The sequence below is a fragment of the Zeugodacus cucurbitae genome, chromosome 4 (genome assembly GCF_028554725.1).
Source record: "Zeugodacus cucurbitae isolate PBARC_wt_2022May chromosome 4, idZeuCucr1.2, whole genome shotgun sequence".
NCBI lineage: Eukaryota > Metazoa > Arthropoda > Insecta > Diptera > Tephritidae > Zeugodacus > Zeugodacus cucurbitae.
In genome coordinates this window covers 32,847,482-32,873,310 of record NC_071669.1, presented here as the reverse complement: position 1 = coordinate 32,873,310, position 25,829 = coordinate 32,847,482, and the positions used below count along the sequence as shown (strand labels likewise).

At 37.0% G+C, this 25,829-nt stretch overlaps 1 protein-coding gene across 2 annotated transcripts in view; it reads left to right on the top strand.

The window, feature by feature from the left end:
- Window positions 1–24,347, top strand: part of Gatad2b_0 (transcriptional repressor p66 alpha) — a 32,463-nt gene extending 8,116 nt beyond the window's left edge. For both annotated transcript variants that reach the window (XM_054228553.1, XM_011196471.3), the window contains exons 2-11: window positions 7,440–7,635; window positions 7,701–8,166; window positions 8,223–8,475; window positions 8,745–8,855; window positions 8,917–9,018; window positions 18,224–18,425; window positions 18,476–18,591; window positions 18,650–19,289; window positions 19,353–19,451; window positions 24,077–24,347. In XM_054228553.1, the coding sequence (XP_054084528.1) occupies window positions 7,479–7,635; window positions 7,701–8,166; window positions 8,223–8,475; window positions 8,745–8,855; window positions 8,917–9,018; window positions 18,224–18,425; window positions 18,476–18,591; window positions 18,650–19,289; window positions 19,353–19,451; window positions 24,077–24,246 (2,316 nt within the window). In that variant the 5' untranslated portion in view covers window positions 7,440–7,478 and the 3' untranslated portion in view covers window positions 24,247–24,347. The remainder of the gene's footprint in view (window positions 1–7,439; window positions 7,636–7,700; window positions 8,167–8,222; window positions 8,476–8,744; window positions 8,856–8,916; window positions 9,019–18,223; window positions 18,426–18,475; window positions 18,592–18,649; window positions 19,290–19,352; window positions 19,452–24,076) is intronic.
- The last annotated feature ends 1,482 nt before the right edge of the window (window positions 24,348–25,829 follow it).

The window sequence follows — 25,829 nt, the reverse complement described above, 5'->3', positions numbered from 1 at the left end:
ACACACCCCCAACACCGGGGATTATCAAAGAGGTGGAAATGACTAGTTCTTCCGCGTAGAAGTACTTTCTGCGGAGGCGGCATTTGGCCGCGTTTCAAAAAAATAACCCTAGTCGAGCCAACAAAGGGGATTATCAAAGAGGTGGAATAACAAGTTCTTCCGCGTAGAACTACTTTCTGCAGAGGAGGCCTTCGGCCGCGCTTCAAAAAAATAACCCTGGTCGAGCCAACACCGGGGATTATCAAAATATAGGAAATAATAAAATCGTTTATATTACCCATTACACGATTATTCTTATTGTATTTGGGATATAATCTTTCTTTTTCATTATTGTGATTCTTATAATTCGTTTACAAAATATGTGATATGGTATTACTTATTTTGTGTCAGAATGCAACCCTTTTTTATTGTACAAATAAAGATAATTGTGCAAAAACTTTAATGTTTATTTACAGCAAATTTTAATATAATTTGTTAAAAATAAATATGTGGAAACAAATTTGTAAAGTGTAAATATATTTAAAGTGCAACATATATGTAAAAAATTCAATATACAGTGAGAAATAACGTGTTGAAAATTGTTAATTTTAAATCTTTAATTGCAAATATCTCAGAAACTATAATTATATATATTCGTAATCCTCCTCTATACGTACATATCCATTTTAACCCCGAAATCGTGGGACGGTATACTAAAGCCGACCCATAAAAGTTTCTGAAAACACAATGCTACATTTCTCTGCCCAACAATTATAATCTTCCATCTTGATTTTTCTATGTCGCTCTCAATGATAACAATGACAACGGACGACTGTTTCTATGTCGTTTCTATACTCTTTTCAAATTTGGGAATCTCAATTTATTTTCGATAAATGTCGATATCGCCAACAGGAATGCCAAATAGGCGTTCTTATGTCGTTTTAAAACGATAACGACAACGGGAATATCCACTTATTTGAGTCATTACTGTTTGCTAGGTTTTCAATATATTTATAATTTCAATTAATTCATACTTGTTTTTATTTGTAATCATCGGTGGTGCGTCAGTAAAGTTGATTAGTATATAGCTTGAGAAAGCGATTGAGTATAAAATACGTGGAATTCCCTATGGTTATCACATCTCAAATAGGTTTTAACTTCCCTCAGTTATCCAATCCGCAGGTTGCAGTTGTTGCAGTCTATATCTATTGTTCTGCAGCTGCTGATGATGATGCAGACTTCAGGACCATTCAATGAACTGCCACAAACTAAATTCAACATAAAGCAAATTCAACATAAAGCAAAGCATGGAATATTGTGATTTTTCGAAAGTATTTGTAAATAGCTTTAACAATATTAGCGCTATTATCAATAACCACTGCGAGAACATTATTTTTGTCTATGGAAAATTCCAAAGGCGAACTTTGTAATACTTCCGGCAATTTCTTTTTTTTATAAGGGGCGCCCATCTGCAATTTTAAATCTGTTATGATGTCAAAGAACACTTGTACCAAATTTCATTAAGATATCTAACTTTTTATCAAGTTATTGTTTGAACAAACAGACAGACATGCGGATTTCATATCGTTTCGTCATCCTGATCATTTTAATGTACAGTTGCGGTCAAAACCTTAGTAGTGCTTTTCGTTCATATTTTTATGTGGCCACAGTTTTTTATTACATCGTTTTTTAGGACTGGTCTGTAAAAATTGTTAGTGTCAAAAGTTAGACGAGACATGCAAGGACTTTTTAAACTTAATATTTAGTTTACTACAATTGTGTGCAATTTGATTCGCAGGTCTTTTAATAGTGCGTTCAGAATAGTCCGAAATACAGCACACTCGAAAACACGAACGCTCTAAAACGTCAACATTCTTTTTTATGCATTGATTAATTGGAAAATGATAAAACTTCAGAGCTGTCCAAAATTGAAAAATCTATTTATCGTTTGTTTATCCGTGTGGGAAATAAGAACTGGCTTTATTGTTGAAAGAAAAAGCCAAATCCCTGCTTTTAAATGTGTAATTACCTTATATTTTTGGTGTTTTCGAAAACATGAACAATTCGTAAATGTGAACCGCCTTGGTTTTAACTAAATATCATCAGAAGTACAATTAAGCATGAAGGCTCAACATATGTCTAACTATTATAGTTATGTCACAATAAGTGTTTTTATCATTTAAAAAAATATATAAATGTCACCGCTTTATAAGCTTTATTATTTATATTTTGTAAGAAATGCTTATCACAACAAATGACTTCACATTAAGTGTGCTTCAATACAATTCAATTTAGACATTTCATTCGAAAGATAACACAAGTTTAAAATATTAATATTATATGTAAGATATTTGAAAAATATCACATGGTCGCCGCTGCTAAGTTAGGCGTCACCATAACGGGGCACCTTGACAACAACAACAGGCAAATGTCTATTGCATATTAACTGTCAAATCGATAGGTTAATATTATTTATTTGAGGTACTGCATTTTTAATACAAAATTATTTTATCAGTTTATATGATTACAGATTTCAATAATTTTTCTAGAATATTCATTGATATATTTGAGGTTACTTATTTTAGTAAAAAATATCTATGCACATGTACATATCGCTCATTTACTTGAATAGTGTCACAACTCAAAAAAGTCGCTTTTTCTGGAGAGCGATTTAAAGCTTTCTATTGTCTCTTCTTTAGCAAGTATATAAAAATGCCATCAGTTTATTGACAAATCTAGTGACCTGTAATATATTAAATACAACTTTGAGCATAAATGGACCAAATAGAGTGTCCTAATGCTTTTTCTTGGGCATAAATGTGACCCACTTTGAATTATGTCGTTATTTGTGAAAAATGAAAATCAATTTCGCCGTCATAAATCAAATGTGTCGTTTTTGCTGAAAAAAGCAATATGAAACGTTTAATTAATTTTTCACCAATATCGTTGTAATACAAAATGCGTCGTTCTTTTTGAAAAGAAAATCAAATTCACCTTTTCACAATATGTGTTGGAACACAAAATATGTCGTTATTTCGTAAAAAAATTATAACTAATTCTGGCACAAATGAGAAGTGTCATTATTCTGGTTAAAAACTAATGCAACATAACAAGTTTAAGAACGGCACATTCTTATTTCACTGTTTATTTTCCTACGCATCGGAATGAAATTAATTTTTTCAGCAAATAATGTATTGTACCGTTTAACTATTCAAACAGTTTAGTGATTCGAGTAGTTCTCATAATTTTTAAAATACATTTCAAGATTTCAGAACCTCCAAATACGCGCTCGAGAATCGATTAAGAAACGTGGGCAGCGGCTTGAAGAGCAAAATATTTGCTCGCCTTAGGGACTCGAATTCTGAGCGTTCCCAACGGCTTCATGATCAGAGAAAAAGACGACGGACATCAAAGACTAGAAGTCGTAATCAAGTTATAGCTCATTACTAAAAAATATAATTTCGTGTTCGAATTTTCTTCATTATACTCTTTTTTAATGGCCCCACGCAAAATGGAGAAAGTACATACATATGTATGGAATAATGTGTGTGTGTGTGTAAAAATTGAAATGTTTCTTTAAACCCGAACGAAGCCGGAGCGGGCTGCTAGTGTTATATAAATGTTACATTGCCCGAAGAGCAAAAACAAAGATTAAAAACCAAACTTGGTAAAAATACACTAAATATAAACGCACTGCATTAAAAGACAAACAGATTCAATTATTGCGATATTAAAACCTTTCTCAATAAGTAAATTTTACCACTTTTTACACTGAATTTTAAAATGCAAAATTTTGGATCGAAAAAAAATCAGCTTTTCACTCTAACCCATGGGCATTATTTGAGGCATAAATTCTGTTAGATATGTAAGGAATTAGTATAACGTAATATCGATATTGACTCAATGAAACGATTTGTAACATAATTATCACACGGTCAGGTGATACTCAACTAGGTCACATAGTCAACCATAGACAACATTATTTTTTTTGTCAGTTGAATTTTGTTTTTTTTTTTTTAATTTTTATCAAATTTTAATTTATGAAATTAAAATGTTTTGAATGTTAAACTACTATCAGTTTTTTTTTTTTAATATTTATGAAATTAACGCCTACTCTGATGTTTTGGATAATACATTTATTCCACATTGAATGGAATAAAAAGTATCCTATATCCTGTCCGGGTTCTAAGCTACCAAAATTTAAGACAAATCGGTTCAGCCGTTCTTCAGTTATAAATAGTGTAACAAATACGACTTTATTTTATACATACAGTGTTCCAATAAAGTCTTCGTACAGCACCTAACAAAATATTTGTTGATAAATATCAACCACACATTGCAAAATTTTTTAAAAAATTTTAATGCATGTATTTTTATGGCACATTTAATTTGAATTTTAAAATGAAAAATAAATATAATTCATTAAATGGCTTCAAAACTATACATAAAAATTGGAATTTTAACTCCGTACATTCGTTATTAAGTAAAATAATTTTATAAATAGAATTATTTGTTTTTTATTTTCGTATTTTGTGGGATAGCCATTGTTTTTAATGACGGCTTTAAGGCGGTCTGACATCGATTCCACAAGCTTTTGGGTATATCGTACACTATTTTCAGACATTCATATTGAAAGACTTCTATTAGACGAACTTTTAAACTTATATGATGAGCCCTGGTCCGTTTCTCGAGCAAGTTTCAAACATGCTCAATCGGATTAAGATCAGGATTCTGTGGTGGTGTTTCCAGCGAATGTGGAACATTATACGCCAAGTACATCCTTGTATTATGAGCCATCTGTTTAGGGTCGTTGTATTGCTGGAAATAAAATCCTTCTAACACGCCCAGTTTTTCTATGCTTGGCCTCAGATTTCGCTTAAAAATATCTATGTATGCACGATGGTCCATAACTTCTTCTATTATTTCGAGGTTGCCAACGCCACAAGCAGCCATACCATCACTCCACCACCTCTGTGTTTCACTGTCTTAATTGTATTTGTAGGGTTGTATGCTTCTCCCGGTTTCCTCCACACTTTAGTTCGTTATAAATGGATCTGCAGTAACCTTTAGCTTGATTTTTAGCCGATCTCCATCCGCGAGAACTGACGGTCGTCCAGATTTGCTTTTGTTTTCGACACGGCCTTCATATTTGAAGCGACCAATAACAGATTGTATTGTAGAACGGCTGCGGGACAATATCTTGGCAATTTCCGTATGATTTCTTTTGTTTCACGTGCAAATTTATTATAAGCTCACGTTCTTTAATTGTCAAATATTTTCCAGGAATTTTTTTTTAATCACGAAAGTTCTATTGCAATTCAAAACTGTTACTATTCGAATGAGTCACTGAAATCTCCCGCTAGCTTACTTTGTTCATTTTACAAAGTACCGTTATAAGGAAGGTTGCCTATTATTATTTAGAAAAGGCAAAAGCGAAATGTGTGTGTGATTGGCGTTGAACCGTTTAGCCGGTTATAGCCGAATCGATGAGAGCGCGCCACTCGTCTCTTTCCTTCGCAGTTCGGCGCCAGTTGGAGATCCCAAGTGTAACCAGGTCGCTCTCCACCTGGTCCCTCCAACGGAGTGGAGGCCTTCCCCTTCCTCGGCTTCCTCCGGCGGGTGCAGTACCCGAAAACTTTCAGAGCTGGAGTGTTTTCGTCCATTCGGACAACATGACCTAGCCAGCGTATCCGCTGTCTTTTTATTCGCTGAACTATGTCAATGTCGTCGTATAGCTCGTACAGCTCATCGTTCCATCATCTGCTGTATTCGCCATTGTAAAGTTCTGAGGACCATAAATCTTGCGCAAAATTTTCCTCTCGAAAACTCCTAGTGTCGTCTCATCTGATGTTGACATCGTCCAAGCTTCTGCACCATACCTCTTTCTTTTTTGTCTGCAGATGCGTCTCGCTTGCCTCTTCAGCTCTCGGTATCTATCCCATTCCGCACGTGTTGTGGTCGTTTGCAACGTTGCGAGGTAGGCAGTCTGTTTTCTCTCCGCTGCGAGACGGCAATCCTCATCGTACCAGCTTGTTTTTTGTCGTTGCCGAAAACCAATTGGGTGCAGCGGTACGCAGTGAGTTTGAGATGCCGTTCCACAGTTCCCTTATACCGAGATGCTGATGAGTGCTCTCAGAGAGCAGGAGTGCAAGTCGAGTAGAGTATTTCGTGGCTGTCTGTTGCGATTGCAGCTTTTCGACGTCGAACCTTCCTTGTGTTTGTTGACGGGCGTTCTTTGCTGCACAGACGCGGGTGCGTATCTTCGCTGCGACCAGATAATGGTCCGAGTCTATATTTGGTCCTCGGAGCGTACGCACGTCTAAAACACAGGAGACATGCCTTCCGTCTATCACAACGTGATCGATTTGGTTCCGCGTGTTTCGATCAGGAGACAGCCAAGTAGCTTCATGTGTTTTCTTATGCTGGAATCTGGTACTACAGACGACCATATTTCGGGCCCCAGCGAAGTCGATCAGCCTCAGGCCGTTTGGCGATGTTTCGTCATGGAGGCTGAATTTTCCGACTGTTGTGCCAAAGACACCTTCTTTACCCACCTGGCGTTAAAATAGCCAAGCACGACTTTTACGTCGTGGTGGGGGCAGCGCTCATAGGTGCGTTCTAGGCGCTCATAGAAAGCATCTTTGGTCACATCGTCATTCTCTTCCGTTGGGGCGTGGGCGCAAATCAGCGATATGTTGAAGAACCTCGCTTTGATGCGGATTGTGGCTAGACGAAAGCGAAAGCAAAATGTACGAAGACTTTATTGAAGTAAACAAAGTGCAATCTTTCAAACCATTTAATGAATTATATTTATTTTTCATTTAATATCAAATTATATGTGCAATAAACAAACATGCATTGTGATTTTTCAAAAAAAATTGCAAGGTGTGGTTGATTTTTATCAATAAACATTTTGTTAGGTGGTGGACGAAGACTTTATTGGAACACTGTATATATAACTGAACTCGTTTGGTATTAGTTGTTACAAATGTTATTTCAATCTATAAGAAAAATCGCTAATCTTATTTACCCTAACTATATATTTGTATCAGGTTACATCAATATATGGTGTAAACAAAAGTAATTAAACTGTTAATGTAAATAATGTATTATTAGGTATCAACTGTAATGTTAGGTGATGCCATCATGATCATCTTATCTTAATAGTATACACCAATCTAAATAAGGTCAAATCAAATTGAAAATCAGGAAAAAAGAATTGGCTATCAGGCTATAGCAAATATTTTCTTTAATATCGCAATCCCTAACCCAAATTTATATAGAGGCCTACATACATATAATAGATAAGTAATCTATATTTTAGAAATATTTTTATTAATAGAGTGTACGTAATAGCAAAAGTTTAGAAACATAGTTAGATATGTATTATACAGCAAAATGTAAAGTTTTTTTATTTGATGGATATCACTGAACAACTAATATTGAAATACTATGTATAGCTTACGTGAACTGTGGCTACTACGAACTTGAATTTTAACATGGCCAAAATGGAAATTGATGATGTGGTGGACTTAAGCCTTGGTTCCAATCGGGATCCAGCTCTTACAATAACCTCATCTGCGATTCGTGACGTTCGTTCTTTAACACAAAATTCTGCGTCATCACTTCCCAGCACTAATTTAACTAATAACAATGGTAATAACAAATGTTAATTAAAAAATATATTACCGACCTTTATTTACATACTCTATTTTTGATAGAATTAACATTGTCAGATGAAAATAAAGTTCAACGCCGTGTTCTTAGACCACGAACTGAACCTAAGTCTTATGCAGAGGCGCCAGATATCGTGTTATTACCTGCACGTTTAAATGGTCGACAACATAATGGAAATATAGATTCCGAAACAGATGATGAAGAATCTGCGTTATACGTTCCAATCAAAGAGTTGTCTCCGTCTGAAATCGAAGAACGAGAAAAAGGCTTACGAAAACTACGAGAGGATCTACGAAATGAAGAAACAAAATTAGTGTTGCTTAAAAAACTAAAACAATCACAGCATGTAATGAAAGAAAATTTGGCATTTACACCTGTGGTATCTTCCAGTAATCCTCTAGCTATCATACCAACTGCACTAACTTCCAAAGGCTCTTTGAGTGTAACTCCTACACCTGTAGTGTCTGTGTCGACACACTCTAAATGTCGATCTAGTACTGTAAATATTAAGTAAGTATATATTTCTTTATGTAGTAAAACGTGTAACTGTATCAATTATATTAAAGCTCTACAAGCAGCCGCAATACTCCGTCGTCACCATCTACAATGTCAACATCATCGCCTTCTTTTAACCGCGTGAATGCTTCTATTCTTCCACACTCTCGTTCTTCTCTTCCAGGAGGAACAACGTTAACAACAGGAAATTCACCTTCATCGCATAGAGTTAATTCCCGTTCAAATCTTCCAAATCTTACCATTACTCCTTCAGTTACAATCACCCCAACTACGGCCCCACCTTCTGGAATTAAACCACGCAATGTGAGTAATTGTAATGTAATCGTTACAGTAAGGGAGGGGCTAAAAGCATATCACGAAATTTGAAATGTTTAAACGACGATTATTCAAAAGTTGATAAAAACAAAAGTGATGAGCAAAACTTTAGAAACGTGGCGTTGTAAATAAATACTCTACTTCTTAACAAAAATAAAAACAATAATCTAAATGTTGCGGAAAAGTTAATTTTTGTTACACATAAATTTATTAATTTAAAATCTTATATCAAAAATTTTTTTGCTAAATTTACACAGATTAATATATCTGAAAGTTCGAAGTTATCTGGAATGATTAATAACGCAGTTTCCATAACACCCTCGTCAACTCTTTTACAACAAAATCAGCAGCAACAACAAGATCTAAAGGTATATCAAAAACTTTTATGTGTTATGCGCAAATACTCAATATTTCGAAAAACCATTTTAGAGTGACCGCAGTACATCACGTGAGGAATCATTGACCCCAGTACAGAGACAGGCAGCTGCAAAATTAGCATTACGAAAACAACTAGAAAAAACGCTTTTACAAGTAAGTCTTATAAATACTAAATGTAAATGAATTGCTCATTGACTTTAAAATTAAAATTAATTAGTAAATTATGTCCATGTTCCTTCAACTGAGTCCCGAATGTAGAATAAGTAGCTCATAAATTATATTTTTCGTTATATATTAGGTCTACAACTTTGCTTCCTCCGTTTTTTTTGTAAATTTAAGTTGTTTTTTGTATAAAAGCGATTACAAATGTCGACGATCCTCAACCGCACTTTTCTTGAAATTAAAAAAAGAATAGCAAGATTTCCCGCAAATGTCGAGAATTCGGCTCAAAAAGTGACATTTTCAGTTGAGAATAAGTTTGGGATGCAAACAGATCTCTACAAATATTTTGTTGGGTTAATGTTGACACAAATTTCCAAGATCGATATAAAACGATTTAATAGACAAGTGCTTGAACCTAGAGATATTCCCGCAAACGTCAAGAATTCGGCTCAAAAAGTGACATTTTCAGTTGAGAATAAGTTTGGGATGCATACAGATGTCTACAAATATTTTGTTGGGTTTATGTTGACACAAATGTCCAAGATCGATATAAAACGTTTTAATCGATTTAATCGACCAGTGCTTGACCCTAGAGACATTCCCGCCAACGTCAAGAATTCGGCTGAAAAAGTGATATTTTCAGTTGAGAATAAGTTTGTGATGCAAACATATCTCTACAAATATTTTGTTGGGTTAATGTTGACACAAATGTCAAGATCGATATAAAAAAATCGATTTAATCAACCAGTGCTTGACCCTAGAGACATCTATTGGAAAACGGCGGAAGCAAAGTTATATACCTGATATTTGCAATTGCCTAATATTTTTACAGCTGAGAAATAAAATAAATTATATATTGGATACATGAACGAGAAGTCAATATTCATAAATATCGAACATGAAAAAACGATCGTTGAAAAAACTCACACATTTATGTTTTTCGTATATCGGGAAAATCTAACATTCGCGTAGTTTCATATGTGTCACCGAGTAAACCGCATCCGATCCTTTACAAAATCGTACATCCTCATAGAAGGTGTGTTATAGTTTCTTCTTGGCAGCTTCTGCAGTAATCATTGAAAGGTATCCTCAGTCTTCTGGCGTACCTCCCAATCAGACAGTCATTGATTGTTCCCATTGAGATTTAGCTGTATCTACAGCCGATACAACATATATGCACGTTGCCAGTGGTATGTAAATTGCCTCTTCATTAACATCTAACTGTAAGGTGGTGTCGAGTCTGGCCAGTTAATCTGCTTCGCTCTTTCCTGAACATAACTATGTCGTGGGACCCATTGGAGGTGTATCGTGAATGATGTTAGTGTCACTAATAACTCCAATCATTGGGCCTAATTATTGAATCCGTTTCGATCCAAACATTTTACATCGGAATCATTGAAACCGTATCGAAAATAAAATTTACGATCAAATTGAACTCACTTACCGACTCGAAAGAATACATTCCGCGGCTAATAGATGTCGCTAGTTACGAAACGATTGAACCCGCAAATTTTGGTCGAAATCTATCTGTTGTTGAATGAGTTTGGGGGAAATGTAAAAGAAATAAACCATTTGGAACTTTTTATGTAAATCATTACTGATAACGGACTAAATTATGTTTAAAATCGGTATTTTATAGACAAGTGACAAAAACAGACTAACAAAAATAAATTAAAGATGTTTAAAAGCAATAAAAAGTTGCCCCCTCGAAATAGTGAAAGAATTTTCTCAAAGAAACTCAGGCGAATTAAATATAGCAGTTTATAGACGGAATCAATGATAGCATGAACATTTTCGATCGAAAATCTGTATCGTATCGAAATCGAATTCGCTGCGGATTCAATGATTAGGCCCATTATTTCATTATCTTCCATGATATTCTATGATATTTTAGTTTTAAGCCGCTTGGCTATCCGAAAAATATGTTTCTGGTCGTTAACACTGATTTTGATAGAACGAGAATGTTTTCTTTAATTGCAAATAACCTCCGCTTGGAAGACACTGCAATAATCCGGTAGCTGGAAAACGATTCTCGTATCTAATTTTTCGGAAAAGACTCCATATCCAACTCGTTTGTCTAGTTTTGATCCGTCTGTATAGATATTTACATATGTATATCTGAATCTCTATCCATCCTACCCTTATCACACTCCTCTCTAGATTCATTTCTAAAGGATTACGAAAGTCCGTAAAATTTGTTATTTGCAATTATAATAGAATGCCCCTTATTGCAGCTTTGCAGTAGAGAAGATTCTGTATACTATCGCAACATGTTTCACTGATCATAAAAGTTTTGTTCACCTAACGGTTGGTGGTAAGTGCAAAAGTAAATGAGTTAGACATGAGTTATAAATAGCACAGTGATCAAGGTAACGAATAGGGTTGAAATCCAGATGTATGTCTATCCTTGTAGAGTTTGGTTTTTGTTCGTCGAGAGAGGACTTTACTTTTCAATTGCCTACTTAGTCCATAGTAGCACCTGTTGGCAAGACTACAACTTCAAAGTTATGACTGTCAACAGTGACGTGGGAGCCAAGACGCGAATGCGCTGACTGTTTGTTTGATGACAGGAGATATTTCGTCTTGTCCTCGTTCACCCATACCCATACGCTTCGCTTCCTTATCCAGTCTGGAAAAAGCAGAACTAACGGCGCGGGTGTTGTTTCCAATAATATCGATATCATCGGCGTACGCCAGTAGCTGTACACTCTTGTAGAAGCTTGTACCTTCTCTATTTAGCTCTGCAGCCATAAGAAGGTTGGTATTATATAATAAAGTAATGAAAGTACTTAAGTTTTGTGCAGAGGATCACACAATGAGGTAGCGCATATTTTGAAGATTTTTTTTTTGGAAAATGGGGATGCCATTCCCTACAGGTACTTTATTATGTAACATGAAAATAATGAAATCGGATTGAAACCACGCCTACCTTCCATAAAAGGGTTATATTGAAAAATACTAAAATGGTTGTGGCTAGTGTTTTATTAAAAATATCTATAAATCTCTCAGGTATTATAAAGGAATTCAAAGAGATGTGTTTATTATATTACTGTATTATTATTATAATACTGTTCAATAATATATAATACTCTGTTCAAAATCAGGTCAATACTTCCTCTAGCCCCCATATACCTGGTTATCGGATTTTCAAACTTCCGGTGGACTTTATATCGTATATATAAGGAAATATGTAAGATATGTATATAATTATCTCAATATATAATATTAGATACTAGTAATCACGCGTTACTGTGGATAAAGCATACGTTAAATTATATGTTAGTTAACTATTTGATATAGTGAAATTATGACGGCAGTCCGTAATTGCTTAAAAATATAGACAAAAAGTTACAGCCGGTTTAAATTTTTACTTGATGCCATGAAAATTGTTCGTAAAAAGTTGATATTGTATTCAAATTTGTAAGAATATGTAAAAATGCCCAATATTCTTGGTTAACCTATGTCTCTTATCTCTGTACATATACAAAGGAAGTCAAAATTATTTACACATCGGACGTTTTCACAAAAAAAGTATTACACACAACTTGAACTCTAATATCCTGTTATTTTTTTAAGGATAATTTTTTTTAATTTTAATGTTTAGTCTAAGTTACTATTCTAAGTCGATAAATTCATAATTGGTACATCGCCAATAACATAACAGCCGGCTTTATGGTCCGAATTGATTCAACACAATTGGGCGCTAAATTAAGTGTTAATTTAGTCCAAATGTCGGTAATTTCGGCGCTTTCCGTTATTATATCAATTGTCCTTTGATATTTAACGAAACCCTAAATATTTTCAATAAAATTTATGTCGAGTTACTGCGGAGGTCAACTTGATTTGCTGGAAACTTGGAACACATGTTCCTTGGGACCGTGAGGGGTTGCTTTGGGCAAAATCGGACCACTGCCACGCCCACAAAATGGCGAAAACCGAAAACACATAGTGTCATAACTAAGCTATAAAAAAAGTTATAAAAGTAAAATTTGGAGTAAAATAATAGGGGCATATTTGGATGTATTTTTTTGGAGAAGTGAGCGTGGCCCCGCCCCCAAATCGGTTATTTGTATATATCTCGCAAAACAATAAAGCTATATAAACCAAACTTTCTGCAGTCGGTTCTCTTACGTACCCCACCACGCACCATGAAAGCAGTTGAAATCGGATAATAACCACGCCCACCTCCCATACAAAGGTTAGGTTGAAAATTACTAAGTGGGTTATCTCACTAACGAAAAACGTCAGAAATACTAAATTTTACAGAAGAAATTGAAGAAGGATGCTGCATTTTTTTTACCAAATGGAAAATGGGAGTGGCATCGTCCACTTATAGGTCAAAAACTATATCTCATATATAGCTCTAATATACCTAATTATAGGATTTTCAAATTGCTTTCCTTTACCTTGTTTCCTTTCCTTACTTGTTTATTTTCGGATTAATTGACCAATTTTCGCAAAACGTCAGGTATTTATGTTAACTTGTTTTAATGTTCTGAGCTGTGTAGTATCACTGACTGTTCATATTGCACGAACCATTTCCTGATTCCTGTGATGGAATTGGTTTCAGTGATGATTCAGAAGTAGAATAAAATGTTGGAACAGCTACTTCCTATGGATGTGGCATGGGTTTTCTAGCCGATTCTAAGTTGGGGTTTTAACGTTAATGCCGCGCAAATTAATAGAGCAGAAGATTGTTTGTTCTCTTCATTGCATAGGCACTCCAAATCTCATATGGCTTCTTTGACCGATGACCCACTGTCTCCACATTTTACAAAACATTTGAGGTATCCACGGCTTGTACTCATCCACAATTTTCGAGTTAAAATAAGAAAAATAGGCACTTTTTACAAAATCCGTTTTAGGTTTTCTAAATTTTTTAACTGTGTATTCACCACAGATGTAACAAAACACATTTGGCTCATTAAGACAACTTCTCCGCGATGAAGACATGATGTTAGAATGGTTTTTTTTTTTTGGTTTGCCAAGTGATTTACACGAAGTAAACTTGCCAACTTGCCGCGATGTTTTAAATTTTTTTTTTTGAGTGATCGGTCTCAAAATAGAAATAAAATGTTTTCGTACGCATATTTTACTCCACAAGTGGCGGAAGAGAAAAGCAAAAGCTCCGTCATGATTGGGAAGGACCTCTCCGAGCCGTTCGATACCAAACGAGGTTTCAGACAAGGTGACTCACTATCGTGCGGCTTCTTTAACCTGATGCTGGAGAAAATTATAAGAGCTGCAGAACTAAATCGAGAAGGTACAATCTTCTACAAGAGTGTACAGCTCCTGGCGTACGCCGATGATATTGATATCATCGGAAGCAACAACCGCGCCGTTTGTTCTGCTTTTTCCCGCATGGATAAGGAGGCGAAGCGAATGGGTCTGGAGGTGAATGAGGACAAGACGAAATATCTCCTGTCATCAAACAAACAGTCGGCGCATTCGCGTCTTGGCTCCCACGTCACTGTTGACAGTCATAACTTCGAGGTCGTAGATAATTTCGTATACCTGGGAACCAGCATCAACAACACGAACAATGTCAGCCTCGAAATCCAGCGCAGAATAACTCTTGCCAACAGGTGCTACTTTGGACTGAGTAGGCAATTGAACAGTAAAGTCCTCTCTCGACGAACCAAAATCAAGCTCTACAAGTCGCTTATCATTCCCGTCCTGCTTTACGGTGCAGAAGCTTGGACGATGTCAACATCAAATGAGACGACACTAGGAGTTTTCGAGAGGAAAATTTTGCGCAAGATTTATGGTCCTCAGAACATTGGCAACGGCGAATACCGCAGACGATGGAACGATGAGCTGTACGAGTTATACGACGACGTTGACATAGTTCAGCGAATAAAAAGACAGCGGCTACGCTGGCTAGGTCATGTTGTCCGAATGGACGAAAACACTCCAGCCACACTCCAGCCCTGAAAGTGTTCGATGCAGTACCCGCCGGAGGAAGCCGAGGAAGGGGAAGGCCTCCACTCCGTTGGAGGGACCAGGTGGAGAGCGACCTGGTTACACTTGGGATCTCCAACTGGCGCCGAACTGCGAAGGAGAGAGAGAGGTTGGGCACTATCGTCGTTTCGGCTATAACCGGCTAAACGGTTGCAACGCCAATCACAAGTGGCGGATGAATTGATTGAAATTTGCTCGAATACATAAAATTTGACAATCCTCCACTTCCGGATCCACAAATTCCTCCACATATTCAAGGAACCGAGCGCTTTGTGCAACTGCTGACTAGCGTTTCAAGTTGAACTATAGAAAAAAATCGTGATGGTGTTATGGCAGTCACGGTTGCAAGTCGAAACGCAACATCTAGGATCTAAGTACATACATATGAATGTATGGGAGAGTGTGGATAATTGTGTAACAACTTTTAACTTTTGAAATGTTTGTTTAAACCCGTGCGAAGCCCGAGCGGTCGTGTTGTTGTAACGGCAAAAAATATTTCAGTTAATTCTTAAAAATACAGCGGGGTTGAGTATAAAACGATATTCGGTTTTATTGGTCATACTTTTTAGAGGATATCTTTTCGGCCGCTATTCCAAAAACAACAACATAGATGGCCTTCCATAATAAGTATGCCTTGCAATAATAAGTATGCCAAGTTTTATTAAGATATCTCAAATTTTAAGTTATCGCTTGGCCGAATGGTCGATAGATATTATGAATAATATTTCAAATATAAACTATACCATCTCTCAAGTTTGATCAAACTGCACATTTGTACAAAATTTCATTAAAATCAGTTCAGTAGTTTAGGCGTGAATTCCGGACAAACAACGTGACATGAAATTTTTATATATGGGTAAATACATCGGCCAGGGGAGAGACGTAAAGTTTATAGTAGATAATTATTTTACCAAAAGCAACACGTAAGGAAGGGCTAAGTTCGGGTGTAACCGAACATTTTATACTCTCGCAATTTATTGATGTAATTTTATAAAGATAACACAAGTCGACCCATATATTTGGTATAAAGTTAATAACGAAAATCATCATAAATAATATATGGGGACTGAGATAATTATTAAACCGATTTCACTCGTTTTCACCACCAAGATACAATGTATCGAAGACTATACGCTCACTTAATTTAATATTACTTATAATTAGGTATATGGGATCTGGGGGAAGTTATGACCCGATTTTTACCATTTCAGGTACAGAGAGAAACTGTTATAAGAAAAAAATTCAGAGGGAATGAATTACATTAAAATATCTGAGGGATTTACCTATATTTTCGGTGAAAAATTAACCTTAGGCACTGAGTTCTTCATGTTCGATATCAGGGGCTTTGAAAATTCGTGGTCCGATTTTGACAATTTTTCCACAAGTGATGTCACAGCTCAAATACAGTATTTGTGTAAAGTTTTATTCCGCTAGCTTCATTGGTTCCTTATGAATACATTATAAAGTGAACGAATCAGATGGAATTCAAAATTGAGTTATATGGGAAGTAGACGTAGTTGTGAACCGATTTCGCCCATATTCCACCCGTGTCATCAGGGTGTCAAGAAAGTGTTATATACCGAATTTCATTGAAATCGGTCGAATAGTTCTTGAGATATGGTTTTTGATCCATAAGTGGGCGACGCCACGCCCATTTTCCATTTTGTAAAAAAATCTCAGTGCAGCTTCCTTCTGCCATTTCTTATGTAAAATTTGGTGTTTCTGACGTGTTTCGTTAGGGAGTTAACCAACTTTTAGTAATTTTCAACCTAACCTTTGTATGGGAGGTGGGCGTGGTTATTATCCGATTTCTTTCATTTTTGGACTGTATAAGGAAATGGCTAAAAGAAACGACTGCAGAAAGTTTGGCTTATATAGCTTTATTGGTTTGCGAGTTATATAAAACTTGGTTTGTAATAGTTTCCTTACATCCCAATGATATGTTGTGAAAATAGGCCAAATCGCTTCACAACCACGCCTACTTCCTATATACCAGAACTTTGAAGACAATCTGAATCGTTTACTTAACAATATATAAAGTAAGTACTAGTGAAGATATTGGTTCAGAACTTTGCACAAATACTATGTTAATAGTGTGGCAGCCCCATTCTAAAAATCGCCGAAATCGGACCATAGGTTTTTAAGGCCCCATATATCGAACATGAGGTCCTCGGTGCTTCTAACCTAATATTATGGTTTCCAACTTTCAATGGACTTTATACAATATATATGACGCATATGTGGGTCAAATTGTGTATTATATAATATAAATAAAGTTAAATAAATAAATTGCGAGAGTATAAAATGTTCGGTTACACCCGAACTTAGCCCTTCCTTACTTGTTGTCTATATTTTTAAATAATTAGTTACTCCCTAAATAATTGCACTTTATCAAATAGTTAACCAGAATAGAATTTAACATACATATACCTTATCCACAATTCATGGCCCGGCCACTAGTATATATGAGTGATTCTACGATAAGAGGTAACTTGTGAGGCAATCAGCTTAAAGTATTGTTTTTGTCCTTTATGTTGCTATTTTTTAAATGAATCACATCATATTAATGTAGTGTATTAAATAACATGACAATTTATTGCATAATTAAAACACTTTTTTTCTGAAATTCCTTACAAAGTCTTTAAAAGTTTCTCCCCTGGGTTGTTTCCTTGTTACTTTTTATTTAACTTTCGGATAATACATATATTTGTTGTCTGAGATGCTAAACCTAAACTTAGTTCAATCGAAAGTAAAATAATTAAAATTAAGTATTGTTAAATTAAAAACCAAAAATTAATTCAATCAATTAAAAAAATTAAATTTTTCATGAAAACGTCGCTCCCCAGTCGTATTTCCCCTGGCAAAATAACTGCCAGGGGAGAGAGTTAGAGACCAGGGGAGATACTATTCATCATGATACCCGGAACGGAAGTCTTGAACTGCTTGAGTCTTGCCACTTTCTTATGTGGATGAACATGACTCCTTCCCTACCTCCAGCCATCACCAAGCGGTTGCCCATTGGTTTAAAGAGTTTCTTAAAGAAATTTGTATCAAAGGATCAATTTATATAAATTTTAAAAATTCATTCATAAGCTATTACAAAGGAACATTTTTATAAATAATATTTGGATTGACATTTAATCTTTGGTGTCTTATTGGTAGAACTTTAAACAGATGTTATAAAAATAAATATTTCACAATTATTCTAAAGACTAAAGTTAACAAATGTTTTCAGATACCACCCCCAAAGCCGCCGCCTCCAGAAATGCACTTTATTCCCAATCCGAGTAATACTGAGTTTGTGTATTTATTAGGCTTGGAAACTGTTGTGGATTATTTAACAACCAACAATAAAAAACAAAATCCAATGATACCGCCTTTTCTGTGCGCACAGTGCAAAATCGATTTCACTCCAGTTTGGAAATGGGAGAAACAAAGTATGTTGTGATTAAAATTATTACCATTTTTAATTTTTTTTTTATTGTAGCAAACAAAGAAACAAAAGTAATTTGTGAACAGTGTGTTACCACAAATGTTAAAAAGGCTTTAAAGGCAGAGCATACAAATAGACTAAAGCAAGCATTCGTTAAAGCTCTTCAACAGGTAAAAAATCACTTCTTCTTTGAAAAAAAAAATCTATTTAGCTAATTTTTAAATGTAGGAACAGGAAATTGAGCAACGAATAACTAGTCAAGGGAGTAAATCACCTATAGATTCACATAGTTCTACGCTATCAGCAGCTCAACCTTCTCTTCAGCAACAACTTCCACTAATACAGCTACATCAGCAACAACAAGCTACCCCTAGCGCTCTTGCTAATTTGCCACCTTCTGTAACGATCATTCCATCAAAATGTCACACACCTACACCTAGTGTAGCATCTCGACCAACACCGCCACCATGTATCCAACAAACACCAACCCCTCCTCCATCCAATACGTCTCGTTCTTCTCGTAATCAACAGATGACATCACAATCAACATCAAATTCTTCAAACCAAATGCAACAACGTGAGCGAGAACAGGTTCAACAACAGCAACAACAATATGATAAGTATACCAATGCAGCGCTGGCCGCTGCTGCTCAATTGACTGCACTTGGTAGCTTACCTGGTTTAAATAACCTTGCTAATATCAGCAGCTTAGGTAATATAGGCCAATTGAACAACTTCACATCATTAGGAGGATTAGCGAACATCTCTACATCATCAACAGCTAATCCTTCTGCTAGTGGACTGAGTAATGCGTCACCGGCAGCTCAAGCTGCTGCATTCCAAGCGTTCCAGCAACAACTTCTTAGAGGTAAGTTGAAACCATTTCGAAAACTACCAAATTAAAGCACTAATATTTTTTATATTAATTTAGCTCTCGGTCAAGGATTAGCGGCCAATCCGCAGCATATGATGCAGTTTACACCACTTCTATACTCGTATCAAATGGCAATGGCCCAGGCTCAAGTAGCAGGTACATTATTGCATATTGAGTTTAACGACTGTCGCAAGTATATTAGCAGTTATCCAATAGTATACCAATTACATCACAATAGTCAATTGAAAATATCAAGTGAAACCATGATCTTACCAACAGTGCAGTACTGCATCGAACACTTTCAAAGCTGGAGTGCTTTCATCCATTCGGACAACTAACCAGCGTAGCCACTGTATTTTTATTCGCTGGTATATGTCAATACCGCCATATAACTCGTGTAGCTTATCATACCATCGTCTGTGGTATTCGCCGTTGTCAATGTTAATGCCGTCTCATCGGATGTTGACATCGTCCATGCTTCTGTACCATGGTTTTAGTCGTCGAGAGAGAGGACTTTACTTTTCATTTGCCTTCACTTTCAAAGTAGCAACTGTTGCCAAGAGTTATTTTGCTTTTGATTTTAATGGCCTTTGGAGACGCTCAAATTCTTAAGTGTATTGGTGTCGTCGGCTTTTGCCGGCTACACGTACGCTTCACAGATTTGTTGTCGGCTCCGCTCGATGAAAATCAAAAATTTTTGATATTTTAATTTGACGGCTGCAAATTTGATCGTCTCCACTCATGTATGTATGTGATTGGCGTTGCAACCGTTTAGCCGGTTATAGCCGAATCGACGATAGTGCCCAACCTCTCTCTCTCCTTCGCAGTTCGGCGCCAGTTGGAGATCCCAAGTGTAACCAGGTCGCTCTCCACCTGGTCCCTCCAACGGAGTGGAGGCCTTCCCCTTCCTCGGCTTCCTCCGGCGGGTACTGCATCGAACACTTTCAGGGCTGGAGTGTGGCTGGAGTGTTTTCGTCCATTCGGACAACATGACCTAGCCAGCGTAGCCGCTGTCTTTTTATTCGCTGAACTATGTCAATGTCGTCGTATAACTCGTACAGCTCATCGTTCCATCGTCTGCGGTATTCGCCGTTGCCAATGTTCTGAGGACCATAAATCTTGCGCAAAATTTTCCTCTCGAAAACTCCTAGTGTCGTCTCATTAGATGTTGACATCGTCCAAGCTTCTGCACCGTAAAGAAGGACGGGAATGATAAGCGACTTGTAGAGTTTCCAATCCAAAGTAGCACCTGTTGGCAAGAGTTATTCTGCGCTGGATCTCGAGGCTGACATTGTTCGTGTTGTTGATGCTGGTTCCCAGGTATATGAAATTATCTACGACCTCGAAGTTATGACTGTCAACAGTAACGTAGGAGCCAAGACGCGAATGCGCTGACTGTTCGCTTGATGACAGGAGATATTTCGTCTTGTCCTCATTCACCTCCAGACCCATTCGCTCCGCCTCCTTATTCATGCGGGAAAAAGCAGAACAAACGGCGCGGTTGTTGCTTCCGATGATATCAATGACATCGGCGTACGCCAGGAGCTGTACACTCTTGTAGAAGATTGTACCTTCTCTATTTAGCTCTGCAGCTCTTACAATTCTTTCCAGCATCAGGTTAAAGAAGTCGCGCGATAGTGAGTCACCTTGTCTGAAACCTCGTTTGGTATCGAACGGTTCGGAGAGGTCCTTCCCAATCATGACGGAGCTTTTGGTGTTGGTCAACGTCAACTTACAGCCGTATTAGTTTTGCGGGGATACCAAGTTCAGACATCGTGGCATAAAGGCAGCTTCTTTGCGTGCTGTCGAAAGCAGCTTTAAAATCGACAAAAATGTGGTGTGTGTCGATCCTCTTTTCACGGGTCTTCTCCAAGATTTGGCGCATGGTGAATATCTGGTCAGTTGTCGATTTTCCAGCCACACTGAAAAGGTCCAATTAGTTTGTTGACGGTGGGCTTTAGTCTTTCACACAGTACGCTCGATAGAACCTTGTATGCGATATTTAGGAGGCTGATCCCACGGTAATTGGCGCAGATTGTGGGATCTCCCTTTTTATGGATTGGGCAGAGCACACTGAGATTCCAATCGTCAGGCATGCTTTCTTCCGACCATATTCTGCAAAGAAGCTGATGCATGCACCTTATCAGTTCTTCGCCGCCGTATTTAAATAGCTCTGCCGGTAATTTATCGGCCCCCGCTGCTTTGTTGTTCTTCAAGCGGGTAATTGCTATTCGGATTTCTTCATGGTCGGGTAATGGAACATCTGTTCCATCGTCATCGATTGTGGGATCGGGTTCGCCATCTCCTGGTGTTGTACGCTCACTGCCATTCAGCAGATCGGAGAAGTGTTCCCTCCATAATCCCAGTATGCCCTGGACATCGGTTACCAGATTACCACCTTGGTCTCTACATGAGGATGCTCCGGTCTTGAAACCTTCGTTAAGTCGCTTCATTTTTTCATAAAATTTTCGATCATTACCTCTGTCTGCCAGCTTCTCAAGCTCTTCGTACTCACGCAATTCGACCTCTTTCTTTTTTTGCCTGCAGATGCGTCTCGCTTCCCTCTTCAGTTCTCGGTATCTATCCCATCCCGCACGTGTTGTGGTCGTTTGCAACGTTGCGAGGTAGGCAGTCTGTTTTATCTCCGCTGCGAGACGGCAATCCTCATCGTACCAGCTTGTTTTTTGTCGTTGCCGAAAACCAATTGGCTGCAGCGGTACGCAGTGAGTTTGAGATGCCGTTCCACAGTTCCCTTATACCGAGATGCTGATGAGTGCTCTCAGAGAGCAGGAGTGCAAGTCGAATAGAGTATTTCGTGGCTGTCTGTTGCGATTGCAGCTCTTCGACGTCGAAACTTCCTTGTGTTTGTTGACGGGGGTTCTTTGCTGCACAGACGCGGGTGCGTATCTTCGCTGCGACCAGATAATGGTCCGAGTCTATATTTGGTCCTCGGAGCGTACGCACGTCTAAAACACAGGAGACATGCCTTCCGTCTATCACAACGTGATCGATTTGGTTCCGCGTATTTTCTTATGCTGGAATCTGGTACTACAGACGACCACGTTTGCAGGGGTCGTCATCAAAAGGGGGTGTCTCATCCGAGGCTTTCGTAGATTTTTCATTGGTACTTCGTTTTTATGTGGTGGGTCCCAAACCCTACGCACAACCGCATAAGCGGGCTTCGCCTTCTCACTTTAGCTCGCCTTCAAACGGATGTCTGTTGGCTACCCAGAGGATACTTGGTCTAAAACCGGAAGTCGTGAGCTGCTTGAACCATGTGGAGAAGAATTGTTTCTGGCCACTCCCAAGTGAATGACAATCAAAAACTTTCCTCACTTGCGTGAACTTCTACACATGATCCCATCCTCCACTCATTCTTGACGGAAAAAAGTCATTTGCTTCCTGACGCTCAAAATGTACGGGTGCACGCCCGAAATAAATTGAATATTGCGTTATGAGACAATAAAAACTAAGCATATAGTAATCAGGTTGAGAAGAGGAAGCAATATGAATTTATATAAGATATTTGGTTTTATAAAAATATATTAAAAAAAATCCAGCAGATGCCAATAAAAGCATATCACCATCCGATGTTTACATAGCAACCAAACGAACTCAGAGCAAATATAAAATGTGCTTGACGTTTTTATTTGAACGTTTACGGGCAAAACACGAGTGAACATTAATCACAGATATGCAATGCTTGACGTGATTATTTGATCGTCTCTAAGGGCCTTACGGCTGACATTATTGGTGTTGTTGATACAGGTTTCAAGATTGATTAAATAATCTACAACTTCAATGTTATGACTGTCAATAGTGACGTGGGAGCCAAGACGCGAATGCGCTGACGGTTGTTTTGATGAAATAGCTCCCAATCACCACCAGACCTATTCGCTACGCTTCCTTATCTAGTCTGGAAAAAGCAGAACTATCTGTACGTCGATCCTCTTTTCACGGGCCTTTTCCAAGATTTGGCGCATGTGAATATCTATATCTGTTGTAGATTTGCAGGTCTAAAGCCACACTGATAAGCTCGAATCAGTTCATACAGTACGCTTGACAGGACCTTATAAGCGCTATTGAGGCTCATTCCACGTCAATTGGTGCAGATTGTGCACTTTCGCTGCCATTCAACAGGTCGGAGAACATTTCGATCATTACCCACGTTGGTCAGCTTTTCAAGCTTGCATTTTGATCTCTGTCTTTTTACGTCTGCAAATGCGTCTCACTTCCCTCTTCAGCTCTCGATATCTATCTAATCTGTTTTATCTATACTGCGAAACGACAATTCTCATCGTACTAGCTCGTTGTTGGTGTTGCCGAAGACCAATATTTTCGGCTTCTGCGGTACGCAGTGAGTTTGAGATGATGTTCCACAGCTCCATTATATCGAGATGCTGGTGGAGTACAAGTCGATTAGAAAATCATTCGGCTGTCTGCTGCGATTGCAACTTTTCGTCGTGGAAACTTTCCTGTGTTTTTGACGGGCTTTCTTAAGCGAGTGTGTAACTTCACTGCTACCACAGAGTAATCCGAGTCAATATTTGAACATCGGAGCGTACGCACGTCTAAAACACAATCTATCACAACATGCTCGATTTGAGTGCAGCCACGTAGCTTGATGAATTTTCTTGTGCTGGAATCTAGTACTACACTCCTGCTGTTAACTGTTAAGACGACCTACTTTTGCCAAAAGTCTGTGGTTCATCTTAATATTGATAACATATTGTAATAATTCATTGTGTCAGTCATTCATTAAAAAGTATTTTTATTTTTAGCTTACACAAATAAAAAAAACTCTTCTTCCTCGTCATCAAAGAATCAATCATCAAATTTGGCTGATATACAACGTGCTGCTGAACTTCAGAGGCAATATTTAATGGAAATGATACCACAACCACAGGCTCCAGCATCAAATAATAATCGTCAAAATAATTGGAAAACTTAAGTAATTATTTGATGAAATAGTTGTGTTGTCTATAATTATGACAGTTTTTAAATGTTATTATGCAAATATAACTTTAACGAGTTGGCTGTAATCACCATCAATTCGTCGAGTATATGTTCAGGAACTACTGACAGATGTGTATTTATAAATGAGCGCATAAGAGTTTACTTAAATTATTTAGTTTTTTTTTTGTAATGTATGTGTCCACATATTTGAGTTGAAAGTAAGTAGTTTCGTCTAGGACTATATAATGATCTGATTTGACAATTCATGTTAAATAGTTATTGATTTAATTATATTTATTAAAAGAATTGGAAGTTAATTAGCTAATACAAAATTTGAAGATAACAATGAAATTTGAATAAAAGTTCGAAAGAAGCTCAATACATAACAATTAAAATAAATGTTGTCTTTAAGATTCCAGCTTTTAAATAAAAACCTTTACTTAAAAAAAATAATTTTATTTAATTTTAAATTCTTATTGGTAAGTAAAGTGCAGTATAATAAAAAATATATATTTACCGCTCAGCGTTAACGTCGATACGCCATCGCTAAATAAAAGCGCCATGAGAATTTTTGACAGTCATTTGCCGCTGCCTATGTTATTTAGGGAAGGCAATTAAAAATACAAATCGTGTTCCAAAATAATTTATTTTAATTAAATTATAAACAAACTCCAAAACTGTTGAGTAGTTATGAATTATTTGTCATGAGTTGGGAGGAAAGCTTGAATGTCGCATTAATTCAACGGCAAAATTTAGAGATCGTTTCAATCCTTTGCATCGCCCGCTTGGCAAACAAGTTAAGAATTAAAATGTTGTTATTTGTTATGTTTAGTATCAGGGGTGTTGTGAAATCCAAGACAGATTTGTTGAATGTCAGAATGGCAAACCAATTCCGATTTTCAATGGTGTCGCAGAATCTATTTCATTGGATTTTCATCTTTTCGAACATAATCAAAACCAATATTCGAATCAGCTGTGTCACAATTTATTCATGAGATAAAATTGACAAAATTCTAAATTTTGGAGTTTTTGTGAATTTTAAGCGTGTAATTGGTTGTAAATATCTAATAAAAAGAAAAAAGTGTTTAAAATGAGTGGAGCTATAGTTGCTTTCATTTTATTGGAGCAAGAAATCAACGAAAAAGTAAAAAGGGGGATTTTACGCGATCGTAGGAATCCCTTTGACGTTCCGGAGGAATCGTAAGTAAAATTTATTTTTCATAGTAAAATGTAAGTTATCTCAAGTAGCTCATCCACAGATGGAGAACTCACGCGATTCTTCAGTGAGCAAAATCCTTATCCCACGCCAGCCACTGCGTTGGTCGCTCGATACTATTAATAGTGCAATAGAAGATATTGAGAGGATTCGTTATCTCACGTCAGCCACTGCATTGGTCGTCTGATACTATTAACAGTGCAACAATGCAAAGTCACGTAGCTAATAGTAAACATAGGCTCTAGATATACTTTCTTTAGATTTAAGTTTTAGTTATAAATTGTAGCTCATAAGGTGCAGCAGTAGCTCACCAAATTATAATAAAATAAACAATACAAAATAACCTGTGTTGTTTAATATTA